At 45.1% G+C, this 23312-nt stretch overlaps 1 protein-coding gene across 1 annotated transcript; it reads left to right on the top strand.

Moving 5' to 3' along the window:
• Nucleotides 1–12789: 12789 nt before the first annotated feature.
• Nucleotides 12790–21728, top strand: C1S (complement C1s). Its single transcript, XM_081082437.1, has 12 exons — nt 12790–12963; nt 14219–14296; nt 14535–14742; nt 14937–15114; nt 15972–16097; nt 16510–16709; nt 16904–17057; nt 17422–17537; nt 17948–18026; nt 18550–18678; nt 19470–19544; nt 20570–21728. The coding sequence occupies exons 2-12, from the start codon at nt 14274–14276 to the stop codon at nt 21367–21369; spliced, it is 2088 nt and encodes a 695-aa protein (XP_080938563.1). The 5' UTR covers nt 12790–12963; nt 14219–14273; the 3' UTR covers nt 21370–21728.
• The last annotated feature ends 1584 nt before the right edge of the window (nt 21729–23312 follow it).

Here is a 23312-nt window from a genome sequence, read left to right as displayed (position 1 = left end):
CACAAGGAACCTCCTGGGAGAGAACTCACCCAAATGGAGGAAGAGACCTGGCATGATATGCTCAACTCAGTAACAAAATCTCAGGGTCAGAGTTGATGTGAAATTCTCCCACACTAAACGGTGACTTCAGTGAGGTAAGGATCGTGTCTATTTTGTTTACACTGTACATCCAGAGCCTGGCACATAGTAGATACTCAATAAATATTTATTGATTGACTGACTGACTGAAATTCTTTTCTTTTTTTTTTGTTAGTCCTCATCTGAGGATATTTTTCCATTGATTTTTTAGGGAGGGTGGAAAAGAGAACGAAAGAGAAACATTGATGTCAGAAATACACATCAGTTGGTTGCCTCCTGCACGAGTCCTGACCAGGGCCTGGGCTGGAGAGGAGCCTGCAACCCAGGTAACGTGCCCGTGACCGAATCAAACCTGGGACCCTTTGCCCCACAGGCTGAGGCTCTGTCCACTGAGCCCAACAGGCTAGGGCCTGACTGAATTCTTTTTAGTGAGAACTGCAACAGAGAGCCGAGGGTTTTTCCCCCGGGTCATGTCTCAAGTCGCTGAAGAATGAGCTCCTCGGACCAGAAGATTTAAGCAAAAGTGTGGAAAATTTGTTACAAGCACATCCAGACTCCCCACACGGGGAGGGGGCCCAATGATGGGCTGCCCGTGAAGCCTTGTCGTCCAGGGGCATATGCTTGCTACAAGCCTGCTCTATGTCTACCTGTGTTGCTACCTGATTGATTCCCTCATTGTTCTTGCCCAGCAACAGACCTGAACTTTCCCTGTTTCTATGCATTCGTACACCATGTTTGCTGCAGGCCCTCCCTTGGTTTCCCATGCCTCCCGCTCTGTGTCCAGAAACATTCTATTATTTCAGCCTGCTTGGTTTCTGTGATTAGATGTAGTCAGACTGCCATGTTTGCCCCTGCCTGGGATCCACCTATGTTTCAAGCTAACTTCTCTCATTACTGCCTAGTGCATGTCACTCAAGTTGGTTTTCACTTTAGCCCTGATGAATTCATATTGGGGCCCAGAGGCTATATGTAAAAAAAAAAAAAAGGCAGAAATTATGTCACAGAACACACGGCCTTGGTATCTCCTAAAAAAAATAACCAGAAAAACAAGGAAGTGTTTTCTTCTCTTTACATTACTTTCCTCACTTTACGTTCTCTGCAGTTTTAGCCCTTCATGGGCTTCTGTGTAATAGCAGGAGGTTCCTTCCAGGAGATGTTACACTCTCCACAGTACAGTGAGCAAGTTGTCAGGTAATAGACAAGAATGTTTATGAATAGGGAGCTGGAGAGTCTGTGTAAGAGAGTAGAGGGGAAGAGCTAGATAAATCTTACTGGGACGCCATTTGTATCCACAGCTTGGAGAAATATGGATTATATTTGGGGATTGTGGCAGAGATTGCTAGCTGCTCACCAAATTCTAATTTCCTAATTTTCTGAACACATACCTTGCAGTGAGGTGTGACCTTGTGGTTGAGTTCCAGCCAATGGAATATGCATAGAAGTTATGTGTACCACACCCAAATTTCCATTGTGCTTGAGCCAAAATATTTAAAAAACTTATTATTGCATTCGCCTATCCAATTAACACAGGGCTCAGCTAAGACTTTTACATGTTCTGCTATTGTATATACAGTCAGTCCTCCATATCTTTGGGTTCCACATCTGTGGATCAAAAATATTTGGGAAACAAAGTTCCAGAAAGGTGATCTCTAAACAATACAATGTAACAACTACTTGCATAGCATTTACATTGTATTAGGTATCATAAGTAATCTAGAGATGACATTAAGTATACAGGAGCCTGTGAGTAGGTTATGTGCAAATACTATGCCATTTTATATAAGGGACTTGAGCACCCATGGATTTTGTTATCTGTGAGGGGTCCTGGAATCAACCCCCTGTGGTTACCAAGTGACTATTGTACCTGCAACGCGGGTGTTTGGGAATGGAAATGGAGGCTCAGAGATCATTGCAGTTTTGAGGAAACTAGTTAGCTATGAAGAAGCTGAAGTTGAAGAGATGCTTTGGGCTGATGTAGGGAGCTTGGTAGGATTTTCAAAAGGAAAGGAACTATGAATGCAGCTGATAGAGCTTTAGGAATGGCAGCAAGAAATGAGCTTCCTATAAAGCGATCTTGCTCTAACTCAGACCACACATTTCAAAAAGATCACAGCTCTTCCTAGAGAGTAGCAAAGAGTGCGAGATGGCGCAAAGTGTGTATGTGCGTCTCACACCTGAGTATTTCACTGGAGCGACAGGCTAGATATTGGGTTGTGTAGTGGGGAAGCCTGCTCAGCTTCCTGTGCAAATCATGAAGCAGTGGGCACTCTCTGAGGATGGGTGGGCCTGGCTTAGAGATGCTGGCAGAACTCAGGAGTTATTTTCTCCAGGAAGTCTCCCTTGCCGGAAGCCGGTCCATCCTTGCTGCTTGACACAGTCGCTGCAGGAAAGAAACATCTGCACAGCATATGTTTCAAGGGACCTGGCGTATATAGAATACTGTTCTTAATATGTTTGCTCCCCTTAGCGCTGTGTGTTTTAACCAAGGTCATCTCTCCGAGAAAGTTGTTTCCCCAGGTAGGAATTTTTCCCTGAAGTCAGGGAGGGGATGCCTCTCCTAGAAAGGTTGTTTCCCCAGGTAGGAATTTTTCCCTGAAGTCAGGGATGGGATGAAACTCCTTAACTAAGTGCCAGGCGGGTAGTTAATCACTTTAACTACAAACAATCATGCTTAAGCTACATAATCTTTACTCCCTGGAATGGAGATAAGAAACGCCCTAACCTTTGTAATAGAAATTGACAGGATTAAAATCAACTGGTATAAATACGGATGTAACAAAACAATAAACAGCAGAACCTCTCTGGAGATCGAGACCAGAACTTGGCTGGAGATCCTGGCTAGGCTGCTGATCAACTGAACGCTGTCTCCGTGTCATTCCTTCTTCGCCGACTCCGTCCACACCTTTGGGGACCCCTGGACCCCGACACTCCCTGGTCCCTTTCCCCACCCAAATCTGGATAAGAATACTTTCTATGCACTCCTGTAATATCCCATTTTTACTGCTGTTCTAGTTTCCTATTGCTGAATAATGAAACCACTCTAAAACTTACTGACTTTAAACAGCAATACTCATTTTTTTTCTTTATTATCTCTCATGGCTCTGGGCGGTCACTGGGCTCAGCTTATACAATTCTCACTTGGGGAGGGTGTCATGCTGTTGGAGTCAGATAGGATTGGAGTCATCTCGAAAGCTTTCTCACTCACAGACCTGGTGTGGGGTTTGATGCTCTCAGCCAGGCACCTACACATGGCCTCTCCATGTAGCCTGGGCTTCCCCACAGCACGGCAGCTGACTTCTGAGAGTGAGTGTGCCATAAGGACTGGGTGGGTACAGAATGGCCTTTTCTCTTTGTTGTTGTTGTTAATCCTCACTCAAGGTTATTTTTCCATTGATTTTCAGAGAGAGTGGAAGGGAGGGGAAGAAACAAAGAAAGAAACATCAACACATTGATTGGTTGCCTCCCGCACATGCCCTGACCTGGATCGGAGGTCAAGCCTTCAATCAAGGTATGTGCCCTTGACTGGAATCAAACCCAGAACCCTTGAGTTCATGGGCCTACGCTCTGTCCACTGAACCAAACTGGCTAGGGCAGTGTGACGTTTTCTAACTTACGTCATGTAGAATCACTTTTACCATATTCTCTTTTGTTGCAGCAGTGACAAGCCCTCAGCCACATTAGAAGGAGGGGACATAGGAATGGCAACTAATTTGGGGGCATGTTTAAAAACCACTACAGTTGCTGTCATAGGACTGTCACATAATTTTGTCTACCTCCCCTACTAGAAAGTAAGTTCCTTGAGGGTATTGAGGATTCTTATTTATGTTTGAATCCCCAGCACATAGTAGGCATTCAATAGGTGTTTGTTGAATGAATGAATAAAATAGCATTGCAATATGGGAGGTTTCAATAAGCTCTCATTAGAAAAGATGTTTTGTTTGTGAGAAGTAAAAAATTTGGAGGAACTACCTTCCTAATCTAATTCTGAAGACAAAGGAGAGACATTAAAGTTTTAAAAATGTAACGTTGTCATTAAGGAAGATTAAATTTTCAGTTTATAGGATAGATTTAGGGATGATGAGAGAGGAGGAGGGGAGAAGTTTGAAGGCAGTGTAGCTAGATGAGATCTAAGGAGGCTCTGACTTGGAGGAGTGGATGTGAAAGATATTGAAAGATAGAATCTAAAAAAAAAAAAATAAAGATAGAATCTAGTAGTCTCAGGGAGGACTGGGGCAGAGAAGAGGAAGAATAAAGATAACTAAGCTTTTGAACCTCGGGGGCTGAGAAATGGTAGGGTCATTAACAGAAAAAGGGAAGGCAGAGTAAGACCACTGTTGAAATGCTAGCCATTCAAGACCCATTTCAAAGGGCTCACTTATTCCACATAGACTTTCTGATTTCTCTTTAGCCAGATGCAATATCTTTCTCCTTTTAGTTCCCAAACCCTTTGTTATATTGTCATGTTGCTTAACTCCCTCTGCCTCTTACAATGACTCTGACCCTATCATTTTTTTCATCCCACATAGCACCTAAAATAGTGCTTTGTACTTTATAAGCCAGAGTACATTTACACTGAATTATGCAGTTTGGGGTGGGGAAAAATAGTCCCCCAAATTGGCTTTACTTTGTTACTGTTTTGCCCATTGAGTTGCTATAACAAAATACCACAGACTGGGTAGCTTATGTATTTCTCACAGTTCTAGACTGAGATCAGGGTGTCAGCATGGTCAGATGAGGGCTTTCTTTGTGGTCACAGAATTCTAGTTATATTCTCACGTGGCAGAAGAGCTCTGTGGGACCTCTTTTATAAGAGCACTGATTACCCTGGCCAGTGTGCCTCAGTGGGTAGAGCATGGGCCTTAGGACCAAAGGGTTGTGAGTTTGATTCCTGGTCAAGGGCACATACCTCAGTTGCAGGTTCCCCAGCCTCAGTAGGGGAGTGTGCGGGAGGCAACCAATTGATGTGTCTCTCTCACATTGATGTCTCTCTCTCTCTCTCTCTCTCTCTCTCTCTCTCTCTCTCTCTCCCATCCTCCTCCCTTCATTCCACTCTCTCTGGAAATTAATGGAAAAATATCCTTGGGTGAGAATTAAAAAAAAATTAAAGGCAGATAATTCTTAAAAAAAGTAATGGAAAAAATATCCTTGGATGAGGATTAACAACAACAATCTACACTAATAAAAGACAAATATGCTAATTGACCATACCTTTGCTATGTCCTAAGCCACGCCCACCATCCAATCAGAGCAACTATATGCAAATTAACCTAACCAAGATGGTGGCTGGCAGCCACGGAGCTGGAGCAAGCAGGCTTGGTTGCCCAGGTGATGGAGGAAGCCAAGCTTCCCGCCTGCCCTGAGCCAGCTGTGGCCTCCGCTCATGGCAACAAAGTTTCAATTATAGAAGACAAATAAATCCCAGATACCTGCTTCCAGCCAGCCTCCACTGGGAGCTTGGGTGGCTGGGGCCCGTGGCCAGCCTGCAAACAGCCATCAGCCCCTCACCCAGGATGGCCACACCCTCATGGGGTGAGGGTCCCCGTTGGGGGGCTTAGCCAGCCTGCAAACAGCCATCAGCCCCTCACCCAGGCTGACCAGGCACCTCAGGGGGGACCCCCACTCTGAAGGGGCTGTGGCCAGCCTGCCAACAGCCATCAGCCACTCACCCAGGCTGGCCAGACACCCCAGGGGGACCCCCACACTGAAGGTGCTGTGGCCAGCCTGCAAACAGCCATCAGCCCCTCACCCAGGCTGGCCAGGCACTCCTATATAATAAAAGGGTAATATGCAAATTGACCCTAACAGCAGAATGACTGGGAATGATTGGTCACTACGACACACACTAACCACCAGGGGGCATATGCTCAATGCAGGAGCTTCCCCCTGGTGGTCAGTGCGCTCCCACAGGGGGAGCTCTGCTCAGCCACAAGCCAGGCTGCCGGCTGCCGGTACAGCGGTGGTGGTGGGAGCCTTGCCTGCCTCCTCTGCAGTGCTAAGGATGTCCGACTGCAGCTTAGGCCTGCTCCTCGCTGGTAAGTGGACATCCCCCGAGTGCTCACGGGCTGCCAGAGGGATGTCTGACTGCCAGTTTAGGCCCAATTCCCCAGGGAGTGGGCCTAAGCCAGCAGGTGGTCATCCCCTAAGGTGTCCCAGACTGCAAGAGGGCATAGGCTGGGCTGAGGGAACCCCCCCATCCCCCCGCCCCGAGTGCACAAATTTTTGTGCACCGGGCCTCTAGTACAGGGGTCCTCAAACTTTTTAAACAGGGGGCCAGTTCACTGTCCCTCAGACCATTGGAGGGCCGGACTATCGTTTAAAAAAAAACTATGAACAAATTCCTATGCACACTGCACATATCTTATTTTGAAGTAAAAAACCAAAACGGGAACAAATACAATATTTGTATTTGCATGTGGCCCGCGGGCCGTAGTTTGAGGACCCCTGCTCTAGTATATACATAAGCACTAATCCCATTCACGAGGGCGCCACCTTGTGACACTTCACATTGGGTATTAGTATTCCAACACGTACATTTGGGGAGGACGCTAACATTCAGACTATAGTAATTACTGTTCCTTTCCCACACTTACTTCTTTCTATTTCCGCACCCCCTACATTCATGTTATTTTTTCTGATATAGTTACACTTTAAAAAATGTTTTTCTTTCTTTTTCTTAAAAAGATTTTTTAAAACTGATTTCAGAGAGGGAGAGGGAGAGTTAGAAACATCAATGATGAGAATCATTGATTGCCTGACTCCTGCATGCCCCCTACTGGGGATGGAGCCTGCAACTTGGGTATGTGCCCTGACTGGCATTAAACAGTGATCTCCTGATTCATAGGTCGACACTCAACCACTGAACCACATAGGCCAGGCAACACTTTTTTTCCCTTATGATTTTTCTACATCAAAAAAGTAGACCAGGGGGCACATGTAATACTTTCAACAATAAAGATTTATTTTTAAAAAGTAGATAAATAAACTATCACTCTTTAGCTTTACTGAACAGTAAATTAATGGGTATTTTGGCAAGCATTGTTTGTAGCTAGAGTCTTTGATAATAATCTAGGTACACAGTATGTTGTAGGGGTGGAATTCTCCCCCTTACTCCCAATTTTAAAACAATTCTTTTTTTAAAAATAATTCTTTTTTAAAAACAATTCTTTATTGTTGAAAGTATTACATATGTTTCCTTTTTTTCCCCCTTGACTCCCTCCAGGCCGCCCCTGCCCCCCACCTCAGGACCTCACCACCCCATTGTCTGTGTCCATGGGTCATGCATATATGCATACAAGATCCTTGGTTGATTACCTTCTACCCACCCACCTTCCCTCCAAGATTCTGCACTCTGTTCCATGATTCGAGTCTCTGGATCCACTTCGTTCATCAGTTTATTTTGTTACTTAGATTCCACATATGAGTGAGATTATGTGATACTTGTCTTTCTCCGATTGACTTATTTCACTTAGCATGATACTCTCTAGGTCCCTCCATGTTGCCTCAAAGGGTAAGAGATTCTTCCTTTTTACTGCTGCATAGTATTCCATGGTATAAATATACCACACCTTTTTTTTTCTTTTTAAACATTTTGTTGATTTTTCACAGAGAGGAAGGGAGAGGGATAGAGAGTTAGAAACATCCATGAGAGAGAAACATCGATCAGCTGCCTCCTGCACACTCCCTACTGGGGATGTGCCCGCAACCAAGGTACATGCCCTTGACTGGAATCGAACCTGGGACTCTTCAGTCCCCAGGTTGACGCTCTATCCACTGAGCCAAACCGGTCAGGGCTACCACAGCTTTTTTATCCACCCATCTACTGTTGGACACTTGGACTGTCTCCCAATATTTCTTTATAAGACTACTTCTTGCAAGGAAGTCTGAGTTCTGAATAAGGCACAGAGCACTAGGGAGATTCTAGCTTTCATTTGTGAGTGCCTGGTTAAGGTAGGGAGTACTAAATTGGAAAATTCCATTCTACATTCAGGGACTAAAAGGAAATTGGAAAGTCTGACCTTGAATTAATGTGGCTTGTTCACAGGCGTGTGAGTGAAAAATTCTCAAATAATTACTGGGTGAGTTTCAAGGTGATATACTTATAGGGGCTCCTGGGACCAGTAGTATTGGAGGACACAAAAGAGGATCAGTGGTTATTGTTGGGTGAATGGATTGCCCTAGTGACATTCCTGATCTCTTCCTCAGTTGCACAGCCACATTTCTGGTTGATTATATGCTTACTTGTCAAACCTAACAGATTAAAGAAGAAAGACTTTGGGAATGTTAGGGGGGAAATGTTTCTACTACTTTTGAGAGATCTTTCCTGAGGGAGAGACCTCCCTGATATGACTCTTCTGGTCATGCTCCATTTCATCACTCACTGTGCCCTGGGAGGTGGAGTGACTTAGCTAGCTGATACATAGGGAAAATAACTGGGGATGTCTTGCTCTGCTTGGCCCTTCTTCTGTGTACAGGAACACATGTTCTCTGTTTGGGCAGGTCTTTCCTGGCCTAGTGTTGCTTATATCTAAAAAGGTAATTCTGGAGTTTAGTTAACCACCATTTGGTGTGTGTGTGTGTGTGTGTGTGTGTGTGTGTGTGTGTGTAGTGGAGTCCTTTTTAAAAAAATAATTCTTGCCCTGACCAGTTTGGCTCAGAGCGTTGGCCTGTGGACTGAAGAGTCCCAGGTTCGATTCCGGTCAAGGGCGTGTACCTTGGTTGCGGGCACATCCCCAGTAGGGGGTGTGCAGGAGGCAGTTAATCGATGTTTCTATCTCATTGATGTTTCTAACTCTCTATCCCTCTCCCTTCCTCTCTGTAAAAAATCAATAAAATATATTAAAAAAATAATTCTTTATTGTTGAAAGTATTATATATGTTTCCCTTTTCCCCCATTGAATCCCTCCAGCCTGTCCCTGCCACCTCCCCCACCCCCGGCCCCAGGCCTTTAGCACCCTGTTGTCTGTGTCCATGGGTTATGCATATAAGGTCTTTGGTTGTTTACCTCCCACCCCCTACCCTCCCTGACCTTCCCTCGAGATTCCACACTCTGTCCCATGCTTACATGTCTCTAGATCCACTTTGTTCATCAGTTTATTTTGTTACTTAGATTCCACATATGAGTGAGATCATGTGATACTTGTCTTTCTCCGATTGACTTATTTCACTTAGCATGATACTCTCCAGGTCCCTCCATGCTTTCTCAAAGGGTAAGAGATACTTCTTTTTTTCTGCTGCATAGTATTCCATGGTATAAATGTACCACAGATTTTTTTTTGTTAATCCTCATCCAAGGATTTTTTTTTTTTTTGCTATTGATTTTAGAGAGAGTGGAAGGGAGAGGAAAAGATAGAGGGAAACATCAATGTGAGAGAAACACATTGATTGGTTGCCTCCTGCATGCGTCCTGATCAGGGCCTGGGCTGGGGAGGAGCCTGTAACCAAAGTATGTGCCCTTGACTGGAATTGAACCCGGGGTCCTTTGGTCTGAAGGCCAGTGCTCTATCTACTGAGCCAAACTGGCTAGGACACCACAGTTTTTTAATCCACTTATCTACAGATGGGCACTTGGGCTGTTTTCAGATTTTAGCTATTGTAAATTTTGCTGCTGTGAACATAGGGGTGCATACATTCTTTCTGATTGGTTCTTCAGGTTTCTTAGAATATATTCCTAGAAGTGGGATCACAGGGTCAAATAGCAGTTCCATATTTAATTTCTTGAGGAAACTCCATACTGTTTTCCATAATGGTTGCACCAGTCTGCTTTCCCATCAGCAGTGTACTAAGGTTCCCTTTTCTTCACATCTTCGCCAGCATTTGTCATTTGTTGATGTTAGCCATTCTGACAGATCTGAGATGATACCTCATTGTCACTTTAATTCGCATCTCTCAGATGATCAGTGACTTTAACCACCATTTGGCTTTTATATGAGCCCCATGTCCTCTATTTTGACCTTTATTGCTATTTAAAAGAATACTTTGAGCTCTATTTGCTGCTTTTGTATTATTTTTCAGTTTCTCTAGAACTTGGAATGGGAAGAGGGATGCTGTTATTCAGCCCCCCTGAATGACCCTAACAGTGTAAATATGATAATCATGACTCTATAGAACACTAATGACTATTTTCTAAAGTGTCCAATCATACCATTGTAAATGTGTTAGTTACATTTAATTTTAACATATAAGGTTCTACTTTCTGCTTTGTATGTCAGCATTTTCACATCAGCTGGGGTTCAGATGACCCTGAGGGTGACAACAAGCACCGCTGTTTTTATGGAGCCCCATAGTACCGAGCAGAGTATATAACATGGCCTCTGTTCTTTCAAGACTGTCATTTAAAGTTGGACTTAAAGTCGGCTAGACATTCCTCCAACAAAAAGGGTTCACTTGGGAAAAAGAGAACTGCAATTGGGAACATGCAGCCATGGCAAGTCATGTGCACCTTCACTAAAACAAAGAAGAGTACATTTTTTTATAGAGGGGAAGAGCAGTTAGGAGGACTGTTATAGAGTTCTTCCTGTAGGGCGTGAGAGCTCCCCCTACAGGCCTTCCAACTTCCAATCTTGGTTGAGGTCTCAATGAATTCTTTTACACACACACTGTTAGAGGTTTTGGCTTGAATTCTTGGTGAACTGGGAAAGGAAGCGGGACTCAGAGATGCCATTACATCTGTGATTTGTTGTCTCCTTCAGCTTTAGAGAGAAAAATAAAATATTTTACTTGGATGGCAAAATGGAAGGAAAGAAGACAAAACACACATGAGGGTGAGAGAGTCAAACTTTTCTCACAAGTGTTGAATTCAGAAGTAAAAGGAGGGGGAGTCCTGGACAATTTGCTAAGATGCTCTCTTTTTTTCTCGCTGTACACGGGAGCTCTTGAGTAGAGTGATGCTGCTATTGCTACTGTTGGTATTTGGAGATGAACTTGTTGTTTATTTATTTAGGGCTTACTGAGTACCAGCTATACATTCAATGCTTAGCATGCATCCTCTTACTTTTTTAAAATAATATTTATTTTTTTATTGCTTAAAATATTACAAAGAGTAGTACATTTGTCTCCTCCCCGCCCCCCCTTGGGCTTCCCCCAGCCTCCCCTATCCCCCAGTGTCTTGTGTCCATTGGTTATGCTTATATCATGCATCCTCTTACTTAATCATGGCTACAGTAGGCCCTGACAATGATAGCTGGGTCTGAGGGAGGTGATATTATTGCCATTTTACACACGATGAAGCTGGAGCTCAGAGGGGTTGAGTAACTTCGTAGGCCACACAGCCAAAAACAGGTAGGAAGTGATCTGAACTCACCGAGGCTCATTGAATCAACTATTTCTCAGGTACTCAGCGTTGTTTTTAGTTGTAAGCAACCGAAACCAACTATGGTAGATTTCAGTGGACGAGGAATTTGTTAGAGGGGCCCTGGATTGCTCGCAGAAATGCCAAGGGCTGGAGCGCCAAGCATGGAAGCTTCTCAGCAGGAACAACAGTCAGAACATGGCTGCTCGGCTGCCATTGCCTTTGCCGTGTTCTAGATGCTTCAGCTTGCGATGCTTATTCGCTGGGGCTGGATTCTGGATGCTGCTAGCAAGCACAACCTCCTCCTCCGTCTTGCTGCAGCCGCCACAGTCCCCAGAGGTTCCAGAGTCCCTGCTTCTTGGCGTTACTTCTTCTGGATTCAAAGCCTCGGCAGATGTCTCTGATGACTGAAGCGTGAGTGCACGGCTGCGCTAGGGCTGCTAGAGTGGTGAGGGACACACTTCCTCACTTATGTCTTCTCTCCTGGGTGGTGGGCTTTGCTCCCCAGAGTCATGATGAGGAAGTCCCCAAATGTGGTGAAGACGGTCAAATGCTAGGCAGCCACAGGAACGACAAATGATCACCTGTCCAACACTCATTTGGCAGCAAAACCTGACTGAACTGATGTGAAGTACCTAGTTTACAATGATAAGTAATTGCTAAATATAATATATGATTATAACTAAACTGTAATTTTAGTTATTCCACTTACTGTGAGGATCAATCTGTTTATCTGCAAAATATTAATGTTTGATAACGGTGTGTTTTCCCAGGCCCTTAAGGGAGGGAGAGGAAGAGGTGTTACCTAATATTGGGTCCATGTACTGCACTCTTTTTCTAAAAATCGTAAAATTCTGAATTTCGAAACATGTCTGTTCTCAAGGGTACTGGATAAGGGACTCTGGATTGCGTCTGAACTGGGGCTTGATTGGTGAATAGAATTTAGATGTTTGGAGATGTGGAGGGGGTTTTAGGAAGAGGAAAAAGCAACATCCCACACCCGCTTGGGTCTAGGTATGTCATCATCCAACCATTAAATATGCTTTAAAGGCAGAGAAGACCTGCATTACGGATAACTGTTTCCCCTTAATTCATGATTCATACACAACTGGAGGGTTGGGCTTTCTGGGTTTGGCTCCTCCCCGCCCCCCGTATTAATCCCCTCCTTCTCCCACAAATCATCTGACTTCCCAGAAAACTCTGTAACACACCCTTTGGCTGAAAAAGAGCATTAGGCAATCGGTGAAATCCCCCATTCCTCCTTTCTCCCTCTGCAGCCCTGGATAGAGGAATCGTAGGCCTGAGAGAAGTATGCAGTTCTTGTTTCAAAAGCAGAGGGAGCTCTAAGATCAAGACTGAGTTACCCTTTCCCTATGTCATGGTCTCCCAGCCCCCTCTTGTTTAGGTCAGGGAATTTCAGACATGCACTCTGGGGTAGAGAATCATATCACCAGAACCAGGACAGGGAGGCCGGCAGAGGTTCCAGCGGAGGGAGCGTCCAGGCCCCGTACTTCTCTCCTTGGGAGCCGGCAGGGTCGCCCAGCATGCCCACTGGCAAGAGAGGGGACTGACCCACTTGCTTCCCTCAGCTTCTAAAGGTAAAAACCTTAAAAACGAAGAGCAGAGCTTTGATGGAGGCAAAAAGAAAGCAGAAAACTTTACATACAAAGGTTTTGGGCAAAGATGGAGGGTTGGAAAGAGCAGAATAAAAAGAAGGCAAAAATATAGATACTGTAACCTATTTCTCTTAGGTACCTCATCCACCCTCACGTCACCCCACCTCATGTGCCTAGTACTGTTTTCAGGATTTACATCTGGCCTGCCCCCACCCCTTTGGCAAAACTTTTCTAGAAACGGTGGAAAGATGATGTCTTTTTTAGTGAAGGGGGAAACCTTGCCTGCTGGAAAATTAATGTAGAAAATTGAGGAAATACCTTTCTTTTCCTTTTATGTTTATTGTCATCCAGCTACCCCTGTTCTCCTTCCCCACCCAACCCTGTCTCAGGCCAGTTCTCCCAAGGTCACTGCCTACTCTAGTGAAAGAAGCTCTTGCTCCCTCAATGTTCATTGGGAGTATCAATAGAAATGCATGCAATAATAAATATAGCAAAGACAGCTGGTTTGAAGTGATAGGGGGATCACTGTCAAGAGAGAACATGCCTTAGATGAATGGGCACAAGGAGGAAAGACTCCTGAAAACCTGAGTGGAAATAGTGATCTTGTTCTGTGATAGCAGGAGAGAGATTGATGAAGTTGGGGCTGGGATGGGGGGTGGGCTGGGCTGAGGGTGAGGAGGAGGAGAACAGAGGAGGGAGAAAACTGGGATCAAGTACTCATTCTTTTGTGTGTTTTTAAAAATATATATTTTTATTGATTTCAGAAAGGAAGAGAGAAAAAGAGAGAGAGAGAGAGAGAGAGAGAGAGAGAGAGAGAGAGAGATCAATGATGAGAGACAATCATTGATCAGCTACCTCCTGCATGCCCAACATTGGGGACTGAGTCCGCAACCTGGGCATGTGCCCTTGACTGGAATCCAAACTGGGACCCTGCGGTCCGCAAGCCGATGCTCTATCCACTGAGCCAAACCATCTAGGACCATACCCATTCTTTTGGAGAAAAACTGGGATAAGGTCCAGAGAGCATTGGGAGAAGGATATGATTTAGTTTTAGTTTAGAAAGTTAATTGAAGTAGAACCAGGGAGAGTGTGAGGAGATAGGGGTCATATGGTGATGATATAACTGTTTAACTGTGTGTTATTCTTATGAAGGTGACACTGACCACAGGTGACTCTCCAAAGCAGTTGCCTGTGTTTGTTAGACAAATACAGCTAGACCTGCCCCCATCCCCTTTAGCTCCAAAGTCCAGAGGTGCTGAGAGCCAGGTCCAAGACACGTGCTGCTCACCAGGATGGACAAATTGCCAACAATGTGGTAAGTGACCATGAGTCTGCGGGGATCTGCATAGACTCCATTCTCTTCATCTTCTTAAGAAAACAGCTCAGTTCTGAAGCCTGGGTTTTGGTTTGATTTATGCCTTTTTACTTTATTCCAACCTAAGATTCTCCTCCCCATATTGTGGTTCTTGTCTCTGTGACAAATGCTGGAGCTCTGCACTAGTCTTCTGTACCGGTGTCAGCCCCTGCTTCATATGCCTTTTTTTTTTTTTCAGGTGCATTGTTCTGTTTTCTGTTTTGCCATGGGTTTATGCTGAGCCTACTATGTATGGGGAGATACTGTCCCCTAACTATCCTCAGGCATACCCCAATGAGGTAGAGAAAACCTGGGATATAGAAGTTCCTGAAGGGTATGGGATCCATCTCTACTTCACCCATCTGGACATAGAGCTGTCAGAGAACTGCGACTATGACTCGGTGCAGGTATATTATAATAAGCACCTACAGGATAGGCCTGGGGGATCAAATGAGATGGAGGAGGGAGTGCCACAGGAATATGGTGAACTAGAGCTAAATAGTCATAAGGTGGTATGTGTTCTACGCTCCCTGTCCCTTTTTCTCTCACCTCTGTATCAAAATATTACCCTTTTCTAGCTTCTTTTTGACTCTTCTCTTAGATAATATCAGGAGGCATTGAAGAAGGGAAAATCTGCGGACAGAAGACCAGCAAGAATCCCAACTCCCCAATCGTGGAAGAGTTCCAAGTCCCATCTAATCAACTCCAGGTGATCTTTAGGTCAGACTTCTCCAATGAAGAGCGTTTCACTGGGTTTGCTGCATACTATGCTGCAGTAGGTAAGGCTCACCCTTCTCTATTGACTCATTGATCCAGTTAAAGGATTAGAAGCAGGATAGACATTGAGCAATGCAGTGGATAAAGAGTGTTTATAACTCTTACAAAGTGTTGACTTGCCTTGGATCCCTTTATGAGTTGCCTTTCTGAAATTCAAACACATGATCATAAGTTAGTAGTGATGATGATAATGTTAACAATAAATAATACACATCAATTTATTGGGAGCCATTATGAAGTGGGCACTGTATAAGGAATGTTACCTATATTAATTTAATCTTCACCTCAACTTTCCAGGTAGGTATTATTATCTCCATTTAAAGATAAGGAAAGTGAGGACAAGAAAAGTTAAATAACTTGCCAAGACTCACACAAGGAATGTGTGATATTCAAACCCATTCAATATATGGCAAACAAACCTTCAAATTCTGTGTGCTGCTACACCTAAAATAAAGTTAGAACATCTCATAAAGCCAAACTATTAGATTAGACAGAAGTGCCAACATCATACAAAGTAATAAATGTACTAATTGTTTATCCCTGCAGAAGACATATCATCATGTTTAGCTTGTGGAGTATTTTCTTTGGAGCTGAAATGCTTGTTTGTGAGAAGGGCCAAGGGTCTCTGGCAGTGAGAGCTCCCTTATAGCTGTACAATCTTTAGGCGCAACTTTGGAGTCACCTTTCAGGGGAGCAATATAGAATAATCCCCTGATGAAATGTGATTTACTGAAGGTCTTTAAACAAGAGTTCTTTTTTTTTTTTTTTTAACTTTTCTTGCCCTTGCAGTTTTGGGTTTAACCTCACTCTTCTTTCTAAGTCTATTGCCCTTGACCTTAATCTTTCTCTACTTTTGTAGATATTAATGAATGCACAGACTTTGCAGATGCCCCTTGTAGCCACTTCTGCAACAACTTCATTGGTGGTTACTTCTGCTCCTGCCCCCCAGAATACTTCCTCCATGATGATATGAAAAATTGTGGAGGTCAGTTTGGCATTGAACGGGTGCATGGTCCCTGAGATTTGGGTTGGCTTGAGGCTTCAGTTAAGGGCTTTAGCTATCCTTCAGCCTTGATTTGGCATCTATTCTTAGTTAGCTTAGAGTGAGGGGTGGAAGACGACAAGGTTACAGAGTCAAGTTAATTAATTGGAGAAGAGAGATAGATGCCTTTGAAGAGTCTATCTGTGACTGTTCATAACTATGAAAGGCTCTATCACAAGCAATGTGATGGAAACCCAATAGGCACTGGGCATCTTTACTAATATTTATTGGGTGTATAATTGCTGTATATGGGCTCCAGTCAGGGACTGTCAGTTTATAAGAGGAATCATAGAAAGGGCAGGAACTTCTTTGCTTAACCTATATTTGATTTCCCCTTTTTCTTTTTCTCTCTTAGTCAATTGCAGTGGGGATGTGTTCACTGAACTGATTGGGCAGATCACCAGTCCCAATTATCCTAATCCATATCCAGAGAATTCAAGGTGTGAATATAAGATCCTGTTGGAGCAGGGTTTCCAAGTGGTGGTGACTGTGCGGAGAGAAGATTTTGATGTGGAACCAGCTGACTCAGAGGGCAACTGCGTTGACAGTTTAGTTGTGCGTGATAGATGATTAATTTTCCTCTCAACTCACACAGAGAGATTTCTTCTTGAAGATAAATTGTTTTTCCTCCTTTCCTTTCTCCCCCCACCCTTTGTTTTATTTTATACTATTTTTATTTATCTCCCTTATTTTACCTCTTTCTTTTAGTTCGCTCTTTCTTCTGACTTCATCATGTTGTGTCCTTTCAGTTTGTAGCAAAAGACCAGCAGTTTGGTCCTTACTGTGGAAATGGATTCCCTGGGCCACTAAATATTGAAACCCATAGTAATGTTCTTGATATCATCTTTCAAACTGACCAAACAGGGCAGCAAAAGGGCTGGAAACTTCGTTATCATGGAGATCGTGAGTAATCTAAAAGTTGTGCTTTGGTTGGTTGTAAAAAGTCCCTGGACAATGTAAAATCAAAACAGGTAGATTGTTGTAGAGAGGAGTATCCTGATTACTCCCCATTACTCGGCCAGATCTAGACCTGTCAGTGGTTGCTAGAAATGCCTCAACGTCTAGGAATACTTCAACTGGACCCGTGAATGCAGGCAACTTGGGAGTGGTTAGTTAGTAATGCCTTATTATTTTAGATATCTCCATATTGGAATATTAGCAATCAGGATTGAGGATGACTGGATGATTTTACAAAGTGTGAGGATGATGTAAATTGAACAGAGATTATCCACCTATTTGGTGAATTATTTTTCCTGTCCTTTCCAAGCAATCCCCTGTGCTAAAGAATTCACTGCCAATTCTGTTTGGGAGCCTCAGAAGGAAAAATATGTGTTCAAAGATGTGGTGACGATAACCTGTCTGGAGGGGTTTGAAGTTGTACAGGTAAAGTACTGTTAGGGGCTTTTCCCTGATCCCTAGGTGAGGATGAGCATACTGGAATTGCCTTATTGTTTACTGAATATTCTTGTTTGAGCAAGGTATAACACCTTTTCCATAAACAGGACAGCTCAGGATCTTTAGTTCTTCCTTGTGAGTCATAGAGCTCCTTGGCCAGCCTGGCATTCCTTCTGTGCCCACAGTCCTCCTGGGGCAGGGGAGCTGATATGCTGGGGCAAACTTGTCTTTTAGCCCCGACTCCTGGGTGCTTTGCGCTATTCTGCTAAGATGTCCCCGAGGTTTTTGTGGTGAGGATTCCTCTTTGATTCGAGGCCAGAGATTGATTCAATTTTTTTTTCATTTTAATTCCCCAAATCCCTCCTTATAAATTAATGGTGATGTCTATCTTTCTCTAGGGAAGTGGTAGCTTGACACATTTCTATTCTACTTGTCAAAGCAATGGAAAGTGGAGTAATTCCAAACTGAAGTGTGAACGTATGTATCTCTTTAAAATGGGACTTTTTTTTTTTTCCCCTCCCAAAAGGCATTGAAAGATCAGCACATCAAAATTCACATGTATGGTTTCCTTTCAGGCTTGTGAGAGTGGGTTGGGTTTTTGAAGGGAAGCCATCATAAAGTCCCAACTCTGGTGTGGTCCCAGGACAAACTGGCAGGTTTCTTTAAAAAAAAAAAAAAAAAAAAAAAAGAGGCTTGGTAGAGTTAATAGCACCCGATGGGTCCATTCCTGGTTCTGCGGGGGCTTCTACCAACCACTGAGAACCAGGTTCTTCCTTGTAGCTTTCAAGGGTCTAGAATGAATTGGAAGGAGTGAGTGATACCAGTTGGACAGTATGGCTACAGAGAAGCTGGCGTGGAGAATCATTCCAGGTGTACTTATGGATGTAGGAGTGGGGCAGAATGAAGGACATGGCTGGGAGGATGGAACTGGTCTAATGACCAACGATTTCCTGGGAAGCGTGTCTATCCTGACCATCACTCGCTTGCCTTCCTCTTGTAGCTGTGGACTGTGGCTCTCCTGATCCCATTCCGAATGGTAAAGTTGAAGAACCAGAAGATACTTTATTTGGTTCTGTTGCTCGCTACACTTGTGAGGAGCCATATTACTACATGCAGAATGAAGAAACTGGTAGGTTTTTTTTTTTTTTTTTGACTAGAGAAAAGAGAGAGAAAGGGTGAGAGTGTTGGAGGGTGAATAGCACAATCTTGCTGTGCTGGAGAGAGTTTGGAAAGAAATGAAGGAGATGAGATGGATTCTGTCCATACTCTTGGCTTATTCTAAAGATATAGTTGTCATATGGGGCAGGGTAGGTTCCATAGGATTATTCATAGTGAATCATAGAGATCACTTGGCTCAGCTTCTCAACTAGGCAGGAGTTCCCCCTACAATACCCATCTTTATGTGAGTATCCAGTGTTTGACCAATTATTTAATGTAGAACCACAGGAGTAATGCTTCCAGCTTCAAGTCACCATGCTATCATGACTGGCTTTCTTGATGGAGAAGCCATGATAGTGATAGAGGAAGGACTGGATGAGACATAGTATGTTCCACTTCATTGCTTTAAATTAAATTAATGAATTAAAATTTTTTCCCTCTTTTTTTTATTGTTTAAAGTATTACAAAGGGTATTACATATGTGTCCTTCCCCCCCCCCCCCCCGTTTTTTCCCTCTTGAAGCACCTTCCCAATCACTGCCATAACCCTCGTCCTTCCACTTTGGAGACTATTCTTTTCCCTCCGTAGGCAGGATAGAGGTCAGAGAAATTGTTTGGAAGATGTTATCAAGATTTTTTTCTAATTTATATGACCCAATCTCCTCCTCAAATCCCAGAGAAGTTGAGGCTCTGAAAGAAAGGGGGGAATAGAAGATAGAAGATACGGTGGTGAGAGTGTCCTGTGTCTCTTGCGCTATTCCAGGCGAGTATCACTGTGCCGGAAATGGGAGCTGGGTGAATGATGTGCTGGGCACAGAGCTGCCACAATGTGTTCCAGGTAATCAGGGCTCAGGCTTGGGTAGAAACCATAGCCACTGGTACAGGTGAGTGGGGTCAACCTCTGAAAGTAGCTGTAATCCTCTTAGGAAAGGACTTAACAACCTGGGCCTACCAGAGTGTAGCTCAGTGAGGTAAAGACAATAAAAGAAATGAGGGGTTGCAGACAGATCAGAGTTGAGTAGGAGAAAGCTCTCAGGCAAAGCCAAGATAATAATGATTCTGGTAGTAACAACAGTGTTACTATGGCCTGAGCTAGTTAATTGAATTTATTACCTCATTCAAGTCCATGCAACAGCCCTATGAGGTAGGTATTATTAGTCCCATTTTACAGATGAGTGAATTAAGTGCAAGCTCACAAAGTTAGTAAGAGTCAGGGGTAGGCTTCGAACCCAGGTCTGAGGCCTAAGCCTGTTACACTCAATTCAGAATCCATCAGGCTGACTAGTGAGGGATTTAGGTAAGACAATTTTATCTGAAATAAATTAATTTTTAGTAATACTGGGCAATGGCAAGTGATCAAACTTAGAACCAATCAATGGGGAATGAAATGAAAGAAGAGAACCCTCCCTTTGCCTTATTTCCATGGATCTCTAGGACTCAGGTATAATTAGGACTTCAGTAAAGAAGGTGATAAGCTTTTGGTTTGGGCATCAGAAGAAGGTAGAATGCTTGCCTCTCCTACTGTCTGTATGAGGAAAGAGTTTCCCAGCCTGGCTCCCAGGGATGAGGTCTACGGGGTCATGAGTCAAGTTGTCCACAGCGTGAGGCAGTAGTAGTTCACACACTGCCTCAGCTTACCCAGTCTTTCCCACAGCCTGTTTGTAGAATTGGCAACATGGGATGTTTAGTCCTTAGGTATGTTCAGAATGAGTCAAGTATGAAGATGGTTGACCAAACTCAGGGTTGGCTATATTGTGCTAGAGAACTCTGAAACCTGGCAGGTTTTTAAATGGTTGGAGGACTTGTAGGAGGCTAGCAATCTATTTCCTGCTCCCTCCTAACCTTGTTCTTGTTCCTTCCTAGTCTGTGGAATTCCCAGTAAGCCCTTTGAAGGAACACAGAGGATATTTGGAGGGTCTCCTGCATTTATTGAGAATTTCCCCTGGCAAGTCTACTTTGCAAGCCCACGGGCTGGTGGGGCTCTCATTGATGAGTATTGGGTGCTGACAGCCGCTCATGTTGTGGAGAAAAACCAGAACCCACAAATGTATGTTGGATCTACCTTAGTGAATCTTGATAAACTGGCAAATTCCCAGATGCTCATTCCTGAACGTGTGATTATTCATCCGGGTTGGACCTTCCTAGACGACCCGGACACACGGAAGAATTTTGACAATGACATTGCCCTGATACGGCTTAAAGACCCAGTGAAAATGGGACCCACTGTGTCCCTTATCTGCCTGCCAGGCAACTCCTCAGAGTACAACCCCTCAGAGGGAGCCATGGGACTGATTTCAGGCTGGGGCAGAACAGAAAAAATATATAATGTTAGAAGTCTCCAAGGGGCATGGCTACCCATTGCTTCTTTACAAAAGTGCCAGGAGGTGAAGGCAACAAATCGGCGAATGGATGTAAAAACCTACGTTTTCACTGATAATATGATCTGTGCTGGAGGAGAGAAAGGTGTTGATAGCTGTAAAGGGGACAGTGGTGGGGCCCTTGTTCTACCAGATCCCGATAAAAATAATCCCAAATTCTATGTAGCTGGCTTGGTGTCCTGGGGCCCCCAATGTGGGACCTATGGGATCTACACACGAGTGAAGAACTACATTGACTGGATAATGAAGACTATGCAGGAAAATAGTACCCCCAGTACAGACTAATCCACACATATTCCACCAGCCTTTCCAAGGGCTAGGACCAATCTGTTGCTTTCTGTTCTTCACACCTATGATTTAAATAGAACTTGGGTGTAGGTATACATGGCTGGAGGTAGTATTTGATCATGACATAGTGTTCATTCAGTGTGGATAACAACATGGGAAGGGCACTGCTATCTTGCACTATTCTACAGGGAGTCCCCTTTTCTGATGATTACCTAGTGTTACAGTTCTGACTCTGAAATTTATTGTTGGGCATACCCTTGATTTATTTGTTTCTCTTTCATCTGTTCAAAGTTCTACTTACTCTATCATTCTCAATGTCTACTATCTACTTGTAATAAAGCAGGTTTATAACCCAGTTCTGGCTGACTTGTCTTATTCCACATCAAGACCTCAGCAGAAGGAGAGTGTGATAGAAGGCTGTTGTGTCATGGAAATTCAGACATCTAGCAGCCAATATGTATATATTAGAGGCCCAGTGCATGAATTCGTGCACAGGTGGGGTCCGGCCGGCCCAGACCCAATCGGCAGATAGGGGCCGAGCCTGTCGGGAGGAGGAGATGGTGGGAAGTTGGCTCTCCCCCGAAATGGGTTGTTGGCGGGGGCAATCGGGGGCCAGCGACCTGGGGGAGGAGCCATGGGTGGTTAGCTGGTTGGCCCTGCCCCTGATAGGAGTTGGGGGGCCAATAGGGGGGCATAGCTGTGGGCTGATTAGGGTTGTGGGGGCCCATCAGAGGCGGGGCTGGCTCAGGGGAGGGGCTACAAGCAGTTGGCCGGCTGGCCCTGCCCCTGATCAGGGTTGGGAGGCCAATCTGGGGTGGGGCCAGGTGGGGGAAGGGGCCACAGGAGGTTGGCTGGCCAACCCCATCCCCTGATCCAGAGGTTCACTGGCCACAGTGGGTGTCATAGCGACCAGTTGTTCTGGCCATTCTGGTGTTCTGGTCACTGGCTTTATATATATACTAGAGGCCTGGTGCACAAAAATTTGTGCACTCGGGGGGGAGAGGGGTCCCTCAGCCCGGCCTGTGTCCTCTCGCAGTCTGGGACCCCTCGAGAGATAACGACCTGCTGGCTTAGGCCTGCTCCCGGTTGGCAGAGGGCAGGCCCAATCCCTAGGTGCAGCCCCTGGTCGGGCTCAGAGCAGGGCTGATTGGGGAGTTGGAGCCCCCTGTCATACACAGAGCAGGGCGATTGGGAGGTTGTGATTCCACCCTCAGTCATGCTCAGGGTAGGGCTGATTGGGGGCTTGGAGCACCATCCCCTGTCACACTCAAGGCAGGGTCGATGGGGAGGTTGCGGCGCCACCCCCTGTCACACACACAGCAGGGCCAATCAGGGGGTTGGGGCATTCCCCCTGTCTATCACAGAGCAGGGCCCATCAGGGGGGTTGGGGCTCTGTACCCTGTCACGCACAGAGCAGGGCCAATCAGGGGGTTGGGGCGCCGCCCTCTATCACCCACAGAGCAGGGCCGATCAGGGGTTTGGGGTGCCGACACTCTCACACTCAGGGCAGGGCCGATGGGGAGGTTATGGCTCTACCCCGTCACACACAGAGCAGGGCCCGTGGGGGGGGGGGATTGAGGCACCGCACCCTGTCACACACAGAGCCACTGGGCGATCAGGGGGTTTGGGCGCTGCCCCCTGTCACGCTGATCCTGGTGTCGGGAGGCCTCGTGGCTCCACTGATCCTGGTGCTGGGAGGCATATTACCCTTTTACTATACAGGGTAGAGGCCTGGTGCATGGGTGGGTGCTGGCTGGTTTGCCCTGAAGGGTGTCCTGGATCAGGGTGGGGGTCCCCACTGGGGTGCCTGGCAAGCCTGGGTGAGGGGATGATGGCTGTTTGCAGCTGGTCACACATCCTTCAGGGTGGGGGTCCCCACTGGAGTGCCTGGCCAGCCTGGGTGAGGGGATGATGGCTGTTTGCAGCTGGTCACACACCCT

Source organism: Myotis nattereri (assembly GCF_964212035.1).
Source record: "Myotis nattereri genome assembly, chromosome: 2".
Classification (NCBI taxonomy): domain Eukaryota; kingdom Metazoa; phylum Chordata; class Mammalia; order Chiroptera; family Vespertilionidae; genus Myotis; species Myotis nattereri.
This window is presented reverse-complemented; position numbering and strand designations above follow the sequence as displayed.

What these genes read in the sequence shown, in the direction of transcription:
- C1S (XM_081082437.1), top strand. Translation starts at nt 14,274, where the DNA reads ATGGACAAATTGCCAACAATGTG. An exon ending in TGCATACTATGCTGCAGTAG is followed by an intron (nt 15,115 to 15,971) that starts GTAAGGCTCACC and finishes CTACTTTTGTAG; the next exon opens with ATATTAATGAATGCACAGAC. An exon ending in GCTGCCACAATGTGTTCCAG is followed by an intron (nt 19,545 to 20,569) that starts GTAATCAGGGCT and finishes GTTCCTTCCTAG; the next exon opens with TCTGTGGAATTCCCAGTAAG.